Here is a 17,736-nt window from a genome sequence, read left to right as displayed (position 1 = left end):
AGTTCAGAATAGTGGGAAAATCTGTCTCGTGGAGGAAGATTAAACAGTGCCAGGTATTATATTTTTCCAAGAAACATAAAAGGTTGGATTACCTACTTTGACAAATGTTTGTACGGGGAAAGGGCAATTTCAGACAAGATCTGGGACCTGAAAAGAGCAGGACAGAGGAGCAAAAGGTAGCAGAAATGTATATTGGTTGGGAAGACTCACCCAGTGAGTTCTTCCTGCTGGACAGTGGAACATACAATCCCAGTGTTGAAGTTCTCAGATTGGGTGCAAGCATCAATAGAAGTGATTCTCCAGCTGGGGTGGGCCAAATGGTGGGGTAAGTCTGCTCAACCTCTACTTCAGGGCCAAGTTTTTTTCTAACAGTACAGACACTACCACAGTTTCAAGGCCATGGTTTGAAGGCTTCCTTCCTCATCATGGAGCAATTGATTTTGCCCACCATTTATTTTGGTGTTGATCTTGGATTCAGTTTTTCTCCAAGAACTTTGGGGAAACAAACACACACACACACACAAACACACCCCTATCTCCCTTTGGTGTTGCGGTCAGGTTCAGAATATTTCCATGCTTAGAGGATAAGTGTCTTTCTAGCTGGAGAAATGCACTAATTTTTTTGTTTCCACCTTATTTAGTGGATAGGAGTGCTGTGAAGAAAAGCATCAGAAAAAGAGGAAATTTTAAGGATCAGACGTCTGTAAGCAAATTTTCTGTGAATGGTGAGAAGAAAATTCCCGAATTGCACCTCCTTGCTAGATACAGTGACATGATGAAAAAAATTCATACCTTAGAGGAAAGCAATTATTTCTGGAGACTATGCAAGAAAAAAGCAAAGCAAATTAAAGCCACAATCCCTGAAGAGAAAATTCTCTTGATAGAAGATGTTCAAGAAAAGATTTATAAGCCAGCCATCGCTGACTTTCGGAGTACCTATCTGGCCCTCAAAGACTTTTCCATCACCCTTGGGACTCTGCAGAGCCATTTTGAGAAGCAGTTAGCAAATGAGAGTCAACTCACGAAGGAGTTTGAAATTATGGAGATGAGTGAAGGGAAAGGGAATGGAAAAGCTGCCTGGGTAGATGCTGCAGTGGAGAAGATTAAAAACTACCTGACCCTGTCTACAGTGGTGAACACTGCCAAGATGATTGATGAACTGCGGAAGAAACTTGAGCTTAATGGAAATTTTCAGATTCTCAACGACCTAACAAAATATGTATGTAGGACACATGGATATCTGGTTTATACTGAGTGCTCTAGTGGTTCCTGTGTTGTCAGGTCTGAATGGGGAACCTCTGCTTTTGTGCATCTTAACTTTTAACTAAACCATACTCGATACAGTGGATGGAATTTTTCTTCTGGAATATAAATTTCACTGTTGTAGCAGTCTCTCTTTTAGCCTGGCACCTTTATAGTAGAGTAAATGGAGTCAGGGAACATGCTTCATCTTACCCTTAATCAGATTCCTGATTGTCTGCAAATGAGCTCCCAGTGCCATTAGAGACACCCAAGGGCATCTGAGTCAACTGTGTGAGGCCGATGGATGCAGGCATCTCTGTGTGTCAGCAACCAAATTCTGCATCAGTCCCACCCTAATATTCTCTACCTGCTCCAGCCATTCTTCATTTGGCTTCCACATGTTCTTTTTTGTAGATCTCCATGCCTAGTTGCTCCAATCCTGTAAAAGCTAAAATGTTATACTGTCATAACCTTTCTATTATGGTAGCAAAGATGGAGCAGCTGGATGTTCTGCAACTTTTTGTACTTTAGATAGCTTTCCATGTTTTGAACAGGTTTCCCCAGATATTTAAAATTGGAGCAGACCTTGTACATTTTGTGGAAAGGTCCTTTTAGTGGTTAGGACTTCAGTGCAGAAGTTTTATATCATGACTCTGCCTCTGCTGCAGGGACTTGTACTGAAATAACCAGACTGGCTTTTATTAAAATCGATTGGATGGGAGGAACAGAAGTCTCTGGGGAGCTGGCCCTTTGTAAAAGACTCTGAGTGGCTGATGAAACTGATGTGCAGGGCAGTGGCAGAGCTTACCTTCCCTCTTTTCTTACCAAGGGACACACATCAGTATGTCTTGGGGTTCTTTTTTCAGGAAGGGCCAGAATTCAGGAATAAGAGACTTGATTATATGACCCAGGACATAATGAAGATGCAAACTAGTTTGACCAACCTTCCACAAGAGATGCTCGATTTCTTGAGGGAACTTCTTGAATGCACAAGGAAAGGCTTTGTCTCCTGGATCAAAACCATAATAAAAGGTGAGTTGTACTGGGATATAATAGAGTCATCAGACAAGAGAGGCAATAGAAAGGGGTCAGTTAATCTCTACTTGTCATAACAGCCAGAGGCATTGTATCAATCAACTATGTGAACTCCTCAACTATGAGTCAACTATGAAACTCCTCAACTATGTGTTTCATTTTTGGATTTTTTTTTGTTGTTGTTGTTTTCACCAGACAAAACAGAAATCCCTGTATTTGTGGAGCTGGCATCAATTTTTGCAGGTGAAAATGACATGGATATTGACAAAGTGCGGTTCTTCCGTGATGCTATGGCTGCTTCAGCACCCATTATATTTGACCTGGGACCCACATCTGGTTTTGAACAGTTCTTTTCAGCCCTGTCATTCATCAGTGAAGCCACTGCAAAAGACAGTAATCTGCCCAAGAAGTTGGTGAGTCTAGGAATCCCATGTTCCAAAATTACTTGGACTCGTACTAGAATGAATTGCCAAAGTCTGGTGCCATGCCATAGGGGAGTCAAGACATGCAAGTGGGTGTAGTGGATATGATGTAAAACCTATGAGAAATCTGTGGTGTTTGGAATTGAAGTCCAGTTGGGACACCTTCAAAGACATCACATGCCAATGTGAAGGCAAATGGAGGACACCCATTAGGTGTCACATGCAGAAGAAAGTCAATTCAATGCTCTGTGGTTTAGGAAAGTCTAGTCTAGCACTGTCTTGAATAACCCTCTCCACAGAAATGATAACATCCTACTCCAGGTACCATTTAACTGACACCCTTCCTCCAAATTGCCAAAGACTGACAGAGAACAGCAGCTTCACAAAATACTTATTCCCTGGCTTTGGCTTTCAGAAAGCTTATAAGATAGATGTAGATTTGGGTGCAACAGCTGTTCTTTGTCTCTTCAGCCACAGCAGGTACAAGAAACCCCACTCTTACCAAAATTGTCCTTACAGACCTGCCAACAAGTTATTAGGATTTATTCTGTTGTGGTTTTTTTTACCTTTAACAGAAAGATTCTTGTGATAACAGAGAGTGGATACGGATGGTTCATGATTCTCATGGCTCCATAGAGTGTTCCTCAATCTCTCAAGCCAGAGATATCAACAGCAGAGGGATGTTTATCATCTCAGCACCTCAAAATTTCAAGGTAACAGTTCTCCACACTTTGAAGAGTGCTTTCTAGGGGCTTGTTTCTGCCCAAAGAAATTAACATTCTTGAAATCCATCTTCAAGGAGTATGTCAGATAACCAATAGATCTCTGCTCAGGTTTGAAAGCCAAACTCATGTCACATCTTCCATTAAGCCTTGGTTATTTTCAAGGCAAAGCAGGTTTTTTTGTCCTCAGAAAGGAAAGAAAGCAATATTTTAATACAAAAAACAACTCAGCTGATCACAGGGAAAGTAAAAAAAGGACAGGTAAAGTTTTAAAATGAGAACTGCTACTCCATTGTTCAAGGAGAGTGGTGCTTGCAGCATACCCTGAAAGAATGAGCCCTGCACAATAATAGAGGAGGGAAGGAATGATCCACATCTTACGACATGGGAAAATCTGATGCTTGGCTGTGATATTGTGAGAGATGACTTGTAAAAACAGGCCGGTGAGAAACACGGACTGAGAAAAACAGCCTGAGAAAGAGATAAAAGTTAGCAGGGGGAGTGGAAGCCCTCTGAGCTAAGGAATGCCTCAACCACTCGCAAGTAATGAAACTATAGTCACAGGATGGATAGTGTGGAGGTCGAAGCTGATAAGGCTGCCTGAATAACACAGGATGCAGCAGGAGGGGGGAGCCCTGTGGAGGCAAGATGGCTCTGCTCTGGTGCACCTGGTAAAATTTCAAGGGCCATCTGTCCTGTGAATGACCTTTGCTTCATTATCCACAAAATGCATATTAAAGTTAAGACCCCTCAATATGCTAATGAAGACTAGATTAAAGTTAACACCCATGAATATGCTAATGAAGACTAACAAGATCATGCTAATTACATCATTCCATGAAACACCTTACCCCTCCCCATACATGGGATACGTAGGTATGTGGGTTGACCTAGGGAACGGACCCAAGGAAAGTGTGTATAAATCGAGGGGGAGCAAAAGGGAATGGGAGGGTGAAGTGAAGAGAAGAAGATAGATGCCTTCTTGAACACTCACTGGCAGGGTTGATGCAGGAACACAGACCGGTGATCTCTATTCCTCTATTCCCTCCATCTCTCCCCTTTCCTTTTTCCCCTTTTCCTTCACTACCTTTAAGAAATGCAAGGCATACTGTATTGCCTGCCACAAATCATTATATACTTAGCCAATTATTGTGTATCCAATTAGTACATTGTGGGAAGTTAATAAACGTTTGGACTCTGAGACTTGTCTCACCATTGTCCACTCCACTGGGGATTTACAAATCTGAGTCACTTGTCTCCCTCATCTGAGTGGGGCATGACAGATATGCAGGCATGTACTACTACTGTTCTTGAAGGTCCATTACACAAGGATGGGGAATTACACAGAGAAGAGGCAGAGAGGGGCTGATCCTCTTACCTGCTTTCCAGGCTTCCCTTGAGGATTGTGTTTCAGTGCTACTGCTGAAGGACACCACAGAGGAAGAATCTCAGACAGATCAGAAGGCTAAAGAATACAGCCTAGCTCAGCTCACAGAGCTCCAGAACAAGCTTATGTTGGTCACTACAAAAGCTGAGCAAGGTAGAGAGGAGGCAGACCGCTTCTTGGAGGTAAGACACAGTGCAACACCAATTTGTGCTTGGAAAGCAGTTTGGGGTTTTTAGCTAGAATTCTTTCATGGAGACTTATTCTTGACCTTCAGGTGTGACTTCAGGAACAGAGGTAGCAGACTCCCAGATCTCAGGTGTAAGGCAAATTATAAATACAGCCTTCCCCTTGCAAGGTAATGGAGGTCACCCCAGTGTAGGCACCCACCGCAAGCCAGATGCTTCACATACCAAAAATGCCTTTTCTTTATTTCTATACAACTGTTTATTCAGAAGGTTTTTGAAGTGAGGTGTTCTGTTACGTACCTGAGGAACCACCTCAACTGCTTGCTGTCTGATCAATTGTAAGCAGAGCAGTTCTTTAGTCAGAGATGAAGAAACCTCCAAGGGGCCAGATATCTCAAAGGTGATGATTCTGAGGGTGGGATACAGCTCATCATAATCTTTAGGGGTAAGATTTTCTTGCTATCTGGGACAATGGAGCTGTCCTTCCTCTTATGGACCTCCTTCCCTCAGTAGACATGTGCTGGTTACCATCTTGAAGAGTAGTCTTCCAAGAAAACTTGCACTTCTAGAGCATGTCCTTGTCCAAGGAATGTATCCTGAGAAGAAGCTCTACGTAAAAATTGAGCCAAATCCTTTTTTTTCTGTTTCCTTAACAGGATTGAATAGATCTTTGGAAGAAAATGTAATGTGAGAAGTATTCAGTAGTTGTTGAAAATACACAATAATCCATTTCCCTGTTTTGTCTGTGGCATGTTACAGATCCTGGAAAAGGTTCAAATGGTTGGAAAGTTGTACCTGCAGCTTCTCAGTGTTGGCAATATCCTCTTCATAAACTGGAAGGCTGACATCTACTGCAATCCTCAACACAGAGTAAAAGTTTACACAGAATTTGGAATTGCTGACATCCTCGTTCAGAGCACCAGACCTGTACTGGAGGAGCTCGATGGCCTTTGCAAAGCAATGGAGCACTGTCTAGTAGAGTGGAAGAAATATCTGGAGACTCAAAGGAACACCTACTGTCATCTTAACCTATTCACTTCACACCAGCTCTTCTATTTATGTAGCCAACTGGCCAAAGCCCACAATAGTGTAATAGAGCCACAGATTCTTAATATGCTTTCTGTCATAAAGCATGACATTAAAGCAGAAGATATTAGAAATGCCCTGGAGCAAGCCCTCATGACTCCACTTGACTCTGTTAACACATCAGCAGGAGACAAGGAGTCTGTTACCTGGCATGACTATGTAATTCGTTTTCCCCAACTCATAAAAAGTCTGGTTGAATCTGGCTATGACACGTCAGTGGCAAAGGCAGCCCTGCAGAGCTGCCTTCCAAACTCTGACATTACAGAGCAGAAGCTCATGAATTTTGCTTTTGAACGAGGCGATGACATGGAAGAGGTTGAAAATCTGAGCAAATTATATGATGAGCAGAGAGAAGCCTTTCTGCAGAAGTCAAGGAAGTTTAAAAGCAAGAACAGAGGTGTTGACCAGGCAACTTTTAGCACCCTTGCAAAAGATGAACTGGCCACCTCCTTTGAGAGTTTGCCATCCATCTGTGACAAGGTGAATCTGCTCTGGGATGCTTACTGTAAAAAATTCACTGGCCTCGTGTCAGACAAATACATCAGCCTGGATGTCTTTGGTGAAACACTGAAGCAATTAGCAGCTCTTGAAACCACATGTATCAAGAGAAGTTTACCAGTAGGCCTTGAAGCCAGGAAACCTTCTCTCATCATGTGTAAAGAAGAGGAAATGTTACTCTACATGCTCTCCGTTTACACACACACCAAGACAGCACCTCTCCCAACGTATGATGAGGTACTGGTGTGCACACCTGACACAGAGGAAGAAGAAGTGGAGCTGATTGTTAGGAGAGCTCTTTCATCTAATTCTCAAAACCAGAAAATCTACTGCTTGCTGGGTGCTGAGAAATTAACGTACAAAGTTTCCAAACAACTGGAGTCCCACTTCTTCCGCTTGCTGCAATCTTCTACAGTCTCTGACTACAGGTTCATTATCTTTTGCAATGCCAAAGCTCACAATTCTTATGTCATCACAGCTTTCGACACCTACAAAGTTACTATCCCATGCTACTCTAAGACAGAAATCCAAGCATACCTGAGCACCCATCTCAAAGTGCCTTGTGGGACAGCCCCTGTTGCTCAGGCCTTTGAAGAACCCTATCAGCAGAATGTGAAGTTCGTATTTTCAACTCGAGCAGGAATGGGTAGGTGTTAGTAGTCCTACTGTGAGTCATGCCTCAAACCAGGAGGCCTTGAGAGGAACGTGGCATGCAATGGAGAGCCCTCTGCTCTCCTACATGTGTTTAGCTTTGGGTAGTGAATTTCAAGAGGGATTTTAGGCCACTTGTAAAGAGTCCAAAGGGGAATGACAATGCAGTCTAGAAAACATGATCTTCAGGGGAGCTACAGTTGTCTAGTCTAAAGAGAAGCAAATAATGGTGTGAGACTCTGGGAAAGAGCAAGAAATACCTCTTTATGGGGTGATATCGCTCACAGGAATGGGAGTTGGTTGCCTAAATAAGCCCAGATGTCTTCTGAAAGACGACAGGCTAGCCCAACTGGCTGCCACTTGCCATTCCAGAATGGAACAAGTGTTCTGTAGGCCCTTTGCAAGCCTCAGCAGGATGTCTCATGCTTTCTGCCATTTCTGAAAACTTTCAAGACACGTCTCTTTAGATAGTAAAGTTTTCTGACATTTTGTAGTGCACATCTGAGGCAAGTTGGTCAGGTTCCAAGCCTGGCTATGTCTGTAATGGTAACCTCAATGGGGTGGAGTGCAGTCATGAGTCTGTCTTGAGATGGGCCATACTGCTAAAATTGAGAGCACATATTTGGAGGATGTCCCTCATGTGACTGGGATCTGCTCCCAGATACTGTTCTAAAGAGGCTGTCGAGAGATAGCCACTCAGTTTAGAGGCAGTTCAGACATCTAGAGAAAGACAGTCCCATGTATGTGAAAGGGCAGATTGACTCCGAGGGTGAATCTTGGCCCTCTCTTCTGTTCCTTAGGGAAGTCTCTCTTCGTGGACAATACCATCCAAAAGATCCGTGCCCAGCTGGGTGGTTTACCAGTGGTTCACAAAACCATTAGACTGATGGAGTCAGAGATTGATTTCCAGTTACTTCTGGAGGAGCTACTCTCTGCTGAGGAATTCCCAACTGAAACTCAGCCTGCCGTCTTCCATATTGATGTGTCACCAGTGGTGAGAGTCTTTATCTTGGTGGTTGAATGTGGAGTGTCCAAGACCTCATAGGCTTTTTTGGAGGAGGGTATTTGCACAGCCTCTTGTGCTGGCTTGTTCTCATCTACAGTTGTAACAACAGGTGCTTAAAAGTTAAAGTGAATAAGAGTTCTGGGTACAGTTTGGAAGCTCAGGTGTCTGCATTTGCCTTGTTCCATGCCCACATACACACAGCTGTGTGAAATGGGTCCCATTTCATAAAATCAATCTTTCCTCCTACAGTGATGTCAATCAGAGTGCAGGGCACTGGAGGATGGCTGAATTCAAACCAAGTGATCAGACCTAGAAGCCCCCATGCACAGGTAGAAGGAAGGGGTGGATTCGCCATCTCTCATCCAGTCTCTGGAAGGGGCTTTATTTAAACAAAGGTAGTGGCATTAGAGTAGACAGTGAATCCAGATGACCTAGGCCTACCTTGGAAGGCTGCAGAGCACCAAGCATCCAATTATATTAACAGGTACAGATGTCTCAGTGTGTGCTAGAATAGCAGTCCTGCACAAGAATGGGAGCAAAGCTGTAGCCTGGCTGCAGGTACTACTACCTGCCTTGGATATTGGAGTAAGTGTTTTGATAGACATTTCTTTCACCAATTTTCAAACGTTTCTTCCCTGTCAGGTTTCAACAGGTCTCTACCGGTTGCTGATTGAGCTATGCATACTAAGACACATCCAGAGTCCCAATGGCTCAGTCTGGAAGTGCAAATCTTCTCATCTTTACTTGATTGAGTACCTGGCAAAAGGGAAAGATGTTAGCAGAACATGGAAACAAGAGGTATTCCTTTGTGGATGGTGTGCATAGGTCGGAGGAATAGTAAGGGAGGATGTTAACGTAACTAGGTCTGCTACCTGCAATAAATCTGCTAAAATCCAAAGTCTCTTTTAAGGCTATGCGTAATTTAGGGTCTGTCTCTCCAGTGGAGTGATGGCTTATCTGCATAGAAACAAGCAGTCCTAGCATGTGTCTACTCTGGACAGGAAATGTAAAGTGCTGTGCAGAGTTTGGGGTTTTTTTTTCAGTTCATTCCTGGTATAACATAGACATCCCACATGTTCAAAAAATAATAGAAGTCTCCCTTATGAGAAATGAGAAAGACGAAATTGGGAATATGATGGAGAGTTAGAACATGCTGAGTGGCCTGGAGAGGGTGAATGGGGAGCAAGCATCCACCATCTCTTCCAACACAAGAACCAGGAGCATCAAACAATGTTAACAAGATCAGCTTAGAACAAATGAATGGGTGTGCTTCATGGTATGGGCCATAAAACTGTGAGAGTCCTTGCCAAGGGGGGCTGTGTGTGCCCCCTTCAACAGGTTGACATAGGTGCAAGGTGAGTCTGGCCAAGTATTTGGATGGGAAAGCCATTGTGGCTTACTTACTAGAGAAAGCAGATGAAGATGGAGAGTACCCTGTGCTAAAACCTGTCTGTTTAGCAGATCATTTGGTGTGTGGAAATAATCATTCTTGCTCTATTCTATCTTTTCACTGGACATCCACTCAGTCCTAGGACCTTACAGGTTATGGGCATGTCAGTACATATCCATCTAGGAGCATGCATGCAGGCTTGGACAAATTTGATCTACATATTGTCTTCCAAGCCTCCTGGCCTATTTATGTGCAGAAAAAAAAGCTCTTGAGCTGTAGGCGAATACAGAAGGTTGGACAACTGTTCTCATTGTAATCTGTGCACTCCTTATTGACTTTCTTTTAGATGTCCAGTGAAACAGAAGAAGAGTTCCTGGATCTTTTTCCTGCAGTGAAATGTGTATCACCAATGCGGGTACTTGACTTGCTGGAATACCCCAGCTCTGGTCGTCTTTCTGAAATGAAAGAGGAGCAGTTTGACCAAGACAAGTTGAAGACTGAAGCTTTCCAGAGGTCTTACCAATACCTCAGCAGATATAAGAGGAAGGAAAACCTTGACCATTTCATTTTCATCCCTGAGAGAACTGAAGGGACAGAGAAAGAGTGCCTGAAGCTCTTACTGGATTTCTGTGGGAAACACAACCCTTCTTGGACTGAGCTTAGCAATTTCACTCATTTCCTAAACTTCCAGCTAAGCAAATGTGAGAAATCGGTTTTCTGTAGCCCAGCAGTTGGAGAGGATTTCCAGGGGTTTAAAACATTTGTAATAAAGTTCATGATCACGATGTCCAAGGACTTTGCTGTGCCCTCTCTTGACATCTCTGACGAAAGTGTGCCAAGTGCAGAAAATGATGATGAGGAAAACAGTATTATGACACAGTACCAGCTAAGACGAAAATGGGAACAAGGGTCCCACCCCTATATAGTCTTCCATGCAGACAATGACTCCATGGAATTCCTGGGTTTCCACATCAGCAAAAACTTGGATGCTATTGATGCCTATTCCCAAGCTATTTTGGAAAAGAATGTTATCAAACTTAAATTATACCTCACTTTGAAAGGCCAGAATGTTCCTTTCAATAAGAAGTTTGAAGACTTGCCCAGAATGATGCAGCTAGGGGTCCTCTGCAGAGTTTTTGGTGTGAACTATACCGAAGATCCAGATGAATCATATCAACTGACACTGGACAACACCATGAAGATGCTTGCCATTCATCTGCGGTTCCAGTGTGGGATCCCTGTAATCATCATGGGAGAAACAGGTTGTGGGAAGACAAAGCTTGTGCAGTTCATGTGCAGCCTGCAAAGGGCAGGCAGGGACTTTCAGAACATGGTGGTGGTGCGTGTCCATGGTGGAACTACCTCCAAGACCATCCACAAGAAAGTTAGGCAGGCAATTGAGCTGGCACGCATCAATGAAGAAAAGTACAAAGTGGACACTGTACTCTTTTTTGATGAAGCCAATACATCAGAAGCTATCTTTGCAATCAAAGAGGTGCTGTTTGATCACAGTGTAAATGGAGAGAAGATTCTCACTGACAGTTTAAAAGTAGTAGCTGCTTGCAACCCTTACAAAAGGCACACCAAGGAAACTGTAGAGAAACTTGAAAAAGCTGGCTTGGGGTACCGAGTCCGGAGTGAAGACACACTGGAGAAACTGGGCCACATTCCTTTGCGGCAGCTGGTGTATCGGGTCAAGCCCCTTCCACCTAGCTTATTGCCACTTGTCTGGGATTTTGGAGAGCTGAATGAAAAGACACAGAGCCTGTACATCAGAGAGATTGTAAAGTCCACCATGAAGAACAAGATCCCCATTGGAAATTTGGACATCTTTACCAGTGTCATTTCAGCCTCCCAGAACTTCCTCAGGAAGAAGAAAGATGAATGCAGGGTTGCTAGTCTTCGGGATATAGAGCGCTGCATGAGCATTGCGCTCTGGTTTTATGAATTAAGAGACCTTCTATTTCCTCACATTGATGAGAAGAAGTACAAAACGGAACAGAAGCCAATCTTAAATTATGCACAGAGGGCCTTGGTCCTTTCAGTGGGAGCATGCTACTATGTATCTCTAGAGAACCGCAAAGATTACCTGGAGGAGGTTGCAAAATGCTTTTCTGTTCCTGCGTCCCTGCTACAGCAAGAGATTGAGCTTTGCCAAGAGGTATTTCTTGACAACCTCTCTGTTCCTGAGGCAACAGCCTGCAACGATGCTCTGAGGGAAAACATCTTCATGATAGTTGTATGCATGGATCTACGAGTTCCACTCTTTCTGGTTGGGAAGCCAGGAAGCTCAAAATCCCTGTCTAAAACCATTGTTGTGGATGCCATGAAGGGCAAGCTGTCCAAAACCGATTTGTTCAAAAGATGCAAGGAGATCCAGCTGTTGTCTTTTCAGTGCAGTCCCCATTCAAAGCCAGAAGGGATCATCTCCACTTTCCGACAATGTGCACAGTTCCAGAAGGAGAAGAATCTAGAGGAGTTTGCGTCTGTGGTCCTCCTGGATGAGGTCGGCCTCGCAGAAGACTCACCAGAGATGCCGCTGAAGACACTGCACCCTCTTCTTGAAGATGGATGTGTTGATGAGGAAAACCCAGAATCTTACCAAAAAGTTGGCTTTGTGGGCATTTCAAACTGGGCCCTAGACCCTGCCAAAATGAACAGGGGTCTTCTTGTATTTCGGACTGATCCTAGCAAAGAAGAGCTAGTTAAAACTGCAAAGGGCATCTGTGCTGCACAGCCTACCCCTGAAAGCATTGAGTGTTTGTTTCCTTTGCTGGCAGAATTCTATTGCAAGGTGCTAGAAACACAAAAAAATGAGTTCTTTGGGCTCCGTGATTTCTATAGCTTGATCAAAATGATACTGTCCTATACCCAGGACAAGAAGTGCATGTCTCAAAAGGAGATCATTATAAAGGCCATTCAGAGAAACTTTGGAGGCTCCAGTGATATCAATCCTGTTGAGCTCTTCCGAAAATACATCAGCGAGGTGTATCTTCCCCCTGACTTGGAAACCAAACACACACTTTTTCTGCTAAAGGAAAATATGGGCAAACAGCAGGCTGGACTTAGGTCTCGATACCTCCTGCTGCTGACAACCAACCAGGCAGCTTTCCACATCATCCAGAAGACACAGCTTATAGATATTGAGAACTGTGAAATCATATTTGGCTCTGGTTTTCCACAGGACCAAGATTATTCCCAGGTATGCCGTTCTGTCAGCAGAGTGAAGATCTGCATGGAGACAGGCAGGCCTGTTGTTCTTTTAAATATACACAACCTTTATGAGAGCCTTTACGATGCACTCAACCAGTGCTTTGATAGGCTGGGGGGAAATTACTATGTGAACCTGGGTCTTGGCACTCACAGAGTGAAGAGCCGTGTGAAGGATGAGTTCAGACTCATTGTGATAGAGGAGAAGAACATAGTCTACACCCAGTTCCCCACCCCACTGCTGAACCGGCTGGAGAAGCACTGCTTGAACATGAAAACTGTTCTGAACTGGCAGCAGCAACAGCTGAAGCAGGACCTGGAGACCTGGGCCAGGCAGTTTGTCTCCATTGACAGCAGCAAGTTCTCCAATATTTCATCCACCAAGCTCAGCCCCACAGAACAGGATGTCTTCATTGGTTTCAGCAGTGACACATCTGCAGCTATTGCTCTGGAGACCACACAGAGCAGGTCCTGGGGTGATCTTGAGCCCTGTGAAGAGCCAGTGCTCTCCCTTGCCAAAAGGAAACTTGTTCAGTGTGCAACCCCTGACTCCATCCTGCGCCTTAAATACTCCCTTCTGGATGATGCTGAGCAGATCCAAGACTTGTACTTCCACAAGCAGAAGCACAACAGCCTTGTTAGTGTTTTGGGAGAGACAGTTAACCAGCAGCCAAGGAAGGAGAGGACCACTGGGCTATGCCTGCAGGTATGTGTGCTTCACTGTAAAGCAGTGAGAGTTGTCTTCATTTTCCAGATGAGGGATGCTGCCACATAACCTCCATTAAGCCACTGGATAAGTTCCATTGTTGAACAGTGATAGGCTTCTACCTGTCCTCTTTGGCTCCTGCCCCATCAGTTGTATCACACATGTGCCTGACTTCTGCCTTGTGGTCCTCTGCAGTCAGGATGGGCTCTGCTTCTCCTCTTGACCTGGATGTGGTGGATCTGCTAACAGACAGGCAGTGGGTGCCAGCTCCTAACTCTGAAAGCTCTGGAGGTTCAAGGCTAAGATATACAGGGCATAATTCATTGCCTGCAGACAAGTGACAAGCACCACTGGTAATGCTGTTGGGATCTCACCAAGCCTCCAGCAGGACTTTAGGTGATTCAGGCAATTCGGCAGGTCCTGGACCATGCTCACTGCCCCCTGACATCTATTTTCAGGAGTTGTTGTCCAAGCCAAACAAAGCATCCTGATCAGTTCTCCAGTGACCACCACAGGAGCTCAGGAACCTGTGTTGCATAGAGATACCTAAAAGGGTAGCAGCTGAATTCCCAAAGACAACCTACAGTACTTGGAGCCCACAGCCTTTGGAGAGAGTCAGTCCAGTAGAGTCACATGTGGGGACCACTGTGCTAGGCTCATAACATTGCATGGAAAGGCTCTTCCATCTTCAAACACTTCCAGGTTTGAAGTGCTCATGTACATCTCCCAGCAGGATTCCTTTGAAGTCAATACCTCATAACATCTGAGTCATTCCTAAGGATGCAGCTCAAGTCTAAGTCTCTTGTAGCATGAGGAATCAGGATTTTTTCTTGTTGCTAACAACGCTCCCACCCTTCTTCCCTGTAAGCAGGGCACATTTCTGAGTCTTGCCTTTAGGAAGCACTTGAAAAGGTCCATAAGGGGATCACTTCAATTTTCCCACCCATTAGGGATGGTAATACAACAAATACACAGTATTTCCCTTTCACTGCAGGTTTCTACACATGCAAGACTTTTAAATGAGAGAGATTTAGAAGAGATAAGGAAGACACTTAACCTTCAAAATAAAATCCACTGCCTCTGGCTAAACCAGTTTGACACGGAATACACTTTCCGCCAGGAACTCAGGTGAGGAGAGATTCCCTTCTCACCTTTGTTTACTAATTTTATAGATTGAGGTTTTGGGGAAGGGGGGTGAGGGGGAGCAGGGAGAATGGAGAACATAGGTGGTTTTATGAATAAAGCAATAACAGCCCCTTTCATTGTCTGCAGGAATTTTTTTACACAATCGTCAGAAGAGAAATTGCTTCTCATCCAGTTTCACTTTGATGAGCCACAGAGCAGCAAAAGGCTTCTACCTTGTGCCAAGTAAACATCCTTCCTTCTTTCTTCTTTCCTTCTGCATTTCTTTAATCAGGTGCAAAGATAAGGGAAGAGGCAGTGGCCAAATAGCTGTGGGATATAGTGTTGGTTTTAGTGACCTGTTCAGTGGAGTCATTGCAGATGTTCTCATATATCTTTATGTGTATATCTGTGTGTGTGCACTCATGCCTATGTTCTGTAGCTTAAATTTCCAAGCTTGTGTTTCTTATGATATTAGATAAAACATCCCTAACATCTCAGCTTTCATTTGTCTAAAAGAGCAATCTTCTTCATTCTGGGAGCATGCTTTATACATCCTTCTCACATTAAAATCACTTTACTGCAGCATGGTTGGCTCACACAGCACAAGATACTCCAAACAGAGCCTAAGACCAGATGACTTTTTTCCCTTTAGACATCAAACCAAAGGACTTTTAAACCGACATCTGATGCCTTTTGACACATCCTAAGGATGCAAGACACCTCTCAGGGTTGGCTGATAGGACACAGGGCCTTCAGGAGACTTAAGCCCTTCTGGGTAACAGTAAGGGCTGAAGTAATTGACAGTAGCATTATATGAGGTCAGTCTCAAGCCCTTGAAGTACATTAGTGACATCCTTCCAGCCAGACGTATTCTTTCTCAACATGATCCCTCTTACCCCTTTTTCACTTTCCTACATTTCCTGTTCATATCCTTTTTTCACCATGTCAGCTAATGTGCATGTTGTCTCCTGAAATGCTTTCTTTCTGCTTTTATAGAGGGGGGACTTGAACTTTTTTGGTCCTACTTCTAGGAAAGCTATGCTTGATTTTGGCCTGTTTCCCCGCAGTCCTGGATTGGTCTGTCTTGTGGTTTTTGTTGTCTAATTGGTCTGTGTTTGTGGCAGATATTGCTAATGTTATTCCCATGATTGACAGAAAGAACATATGATTGGGCAGAGACCCATACATACAACAAAACAAATTCAGATTAAAATTCAGTATTCATCAGGGAGGGAAATTTGTCATGAAAGATCTTGCTGAAGCATGTGACTGAGTCATTGCTTGGAGAGGGTGTAGGGGAGATACATGGGAATGAGTCTTGAAGTAGTCAGCACCATCTGGCTCTTGGCCTTGCCAGAGCAGGGTCTGGGCTGAGCTGAGCTCCTCTCTTCCCTTTCCACAGCTGCAGCACAGCCACACCTTGAGCTGTTGGTCTTTCCAAAAGCTCTGTCTGAGCCCTGAAAAGGCAGTGGGTGGCTTTGGAAGACTCTTTGCCCAACCAACAGAGGGAGTGGAGTTTTTAGCTTCTCTGTCCTGTTTCTAGGTACTGTATCACAGATGAGAGACGGAAATCAACAGGCACAGGCCCATCACATGTTGTGCTGGTCACTCAAGTCCCACGAGTTCTGGGAGGTTGCAGCTATCTGGCATTTGAGAGTGGTAAGGTTGAAATTGCTATTCTGGACCAGGGAGAGAGTGGGAGGGAAAGGAGAGGTTGGTTATGCAAGGTCAAGAAGAAGGATCCAGGGAACTATAGACCAGATAGCCTCACACTGATCCCTGGAAAGATGATGTAGCAAATAATCCTGGAAACCTTATCCAAACACATGAAACACAGTAAATCAACATGGATTTATAAATGGGAAATCAAGTCTGACCAACCTGACAGCCTTCTATGATGAGATGACTGGCTTGATGGATGAGGAGAGGATGGTGGATGGTGTTTATCTTGACTTTAGTAAGGCTTTTGACACTGTCTCCCATAACATCCTCACTGACAAATTAATGAAGTATGGACTAGATAAATGGATAGTGAGTTGGACTGACAAGCAACTGAACTGCTGCACTTAGGAGGTTTTGTTCAACAACATGAAGTCCAGCTGGAAGCCAGTCGCTTGTGGTGTTACCTCAAGGATTGATACTGGGGCCAGTACCATTTAACATCTTCATTAATGACCCAGATGATGGGACAGAGCATACCTTCAGTAAGTTTGCTGATAATACAAAACTAGGAGGGGTGGCTGATACAGCAGAGTGTCATGCTGCCATCCAGAGGGACCTGGACAGGCTAGACAAATGGGCTGACAGGAACCTTATGAAGTTCAACAGAGGGAAGTGCAAACTCCTGCATCTGTTTAGGAATAACCACAGGCACCAGTACAGGCTGAGCGCTGACCAGATGAAAAGCGACTTCACAGAGAAGGACCTGGTGGTCCTGGTGGACTTCAAGTTTAACATTAGCTAGCAATGTGTTCTCGTGGCAAAGAAGGCCAACATAGCCTTCATTAGGCAGAGTGCTGCCAGCAGGTCGAGGAAGTTGATCCTTCCCCTCTACTCAGCACTGGTGAGGCCACACCTGAACTACTGTGTCCATTTCTGTGCTTCCCAGTATAAAAGAGATATGGACATACTGGAACAAGACCAGTGAAGGGCCACAAAGATGATTAAGGGACCAGAGCATCTTTCTTACAAGGAGAGGCTAAGCAAGCTGAGATAGTTCAGCCTGGAGAAGAGAAGGCTTGTGGGATCTTATCACTGTGTATGCATGCATGATGAGAGGGTGTAAAGAAGATGGAGCCAGATGCTTCAGTAGTGTCCCATGACGGGACAAGAGGCAAAGGGCACAAACTGAAATACGAGAAATTCCATTCAAACATAAGAAAAAACTTATTTACTTTGAAGGTGGTCAAACACCTTTTGGGTTATAGGATCATTTTCTTCCCTAGTTAATGGAAGAGAGTGACAGTTAGGGCATTTGTGCCCATTAGCATTGTGAAGATGGAGAGGGGGGAACGGAATGATATAAGAGAAGTGTATCCTCCCTCAGCAAAAAAAAAGCAGGAGGTGGTAAA

At 44.2% G+C, this 17,736-nt stretch overlaps 1 protein-coding gene across 7 annotated transcripts in view; it reads left to right on the top strand.

Moving 5' to 3' along the window:
- The window catches only part of LOC141919803 (E3 ubiquitin-protein ligase rnf213-alpha-like), a 61,539-nt gene that overhangs the window by 16,382 nt on the left and 27,421 nt on the right, over positions 1-17,736 (top strand). For all 7 annotated transcript variants that reach the window (XM_074816107.1, XM_074816108.1, XM_074816109.1 and 4 more), the window contains exons 22-33: positions 642-1,219; positions 2,109-2,274; positions 2,473-2,690; positions 3,275-3,412; positions 4,811-4,990; positions 5,753-7,223; positions 8,029-8,222; positions 8,877-9,032; positions 9,971-13,540; positions 14,535-14,668; positions 14,813-14,908; positions 16,209-16,324. In XM_074816107.1, the coding sequence (XP_074672208.1) occupies positions 642-1,219; positions 2,109-2,274; positions 2,473-2,690; positions 3,275-3,412; positions 4,811-4,990; positions 5,753-7,223; positions 8,029-8,222; positions 8,877-9,032; positions 9,971-13,540; positions 14,535-14,668; positions 14,813-14,908; positions 16,209-16,324 (7,017 nt within the window). The remainder of the gene's footprint in view (positions 1-641; positions 1,220-2,108; positions 2,275-2,472; positions 2,691-3,274; positions 3,413-4,810; positions 4,991-5,752; positions 7,224-8,028; positions 8,223-8,876; positions 9,033-9,970; positions 13,541-14,534; positions 14,669-14,812; positions 14,909-16,208; positions 16,325-17,736) is intronic.

This window comes from Strix aluco, chromosome 2 (assembly GCF_031877795.1).
Source record: "Strix aluco isolate bStrAlu1 chromosome 2, bStrAlu1.hap1, whole genome shotgun sequence".
NCBI lineage: Eukaryota > Metazoa > Chordata > Aves > Strigiformes > Strigidae > Strix > Strix aluco.
This window is presented reverse-complemented; position numbering and strand designations above follow the sequence as displayed.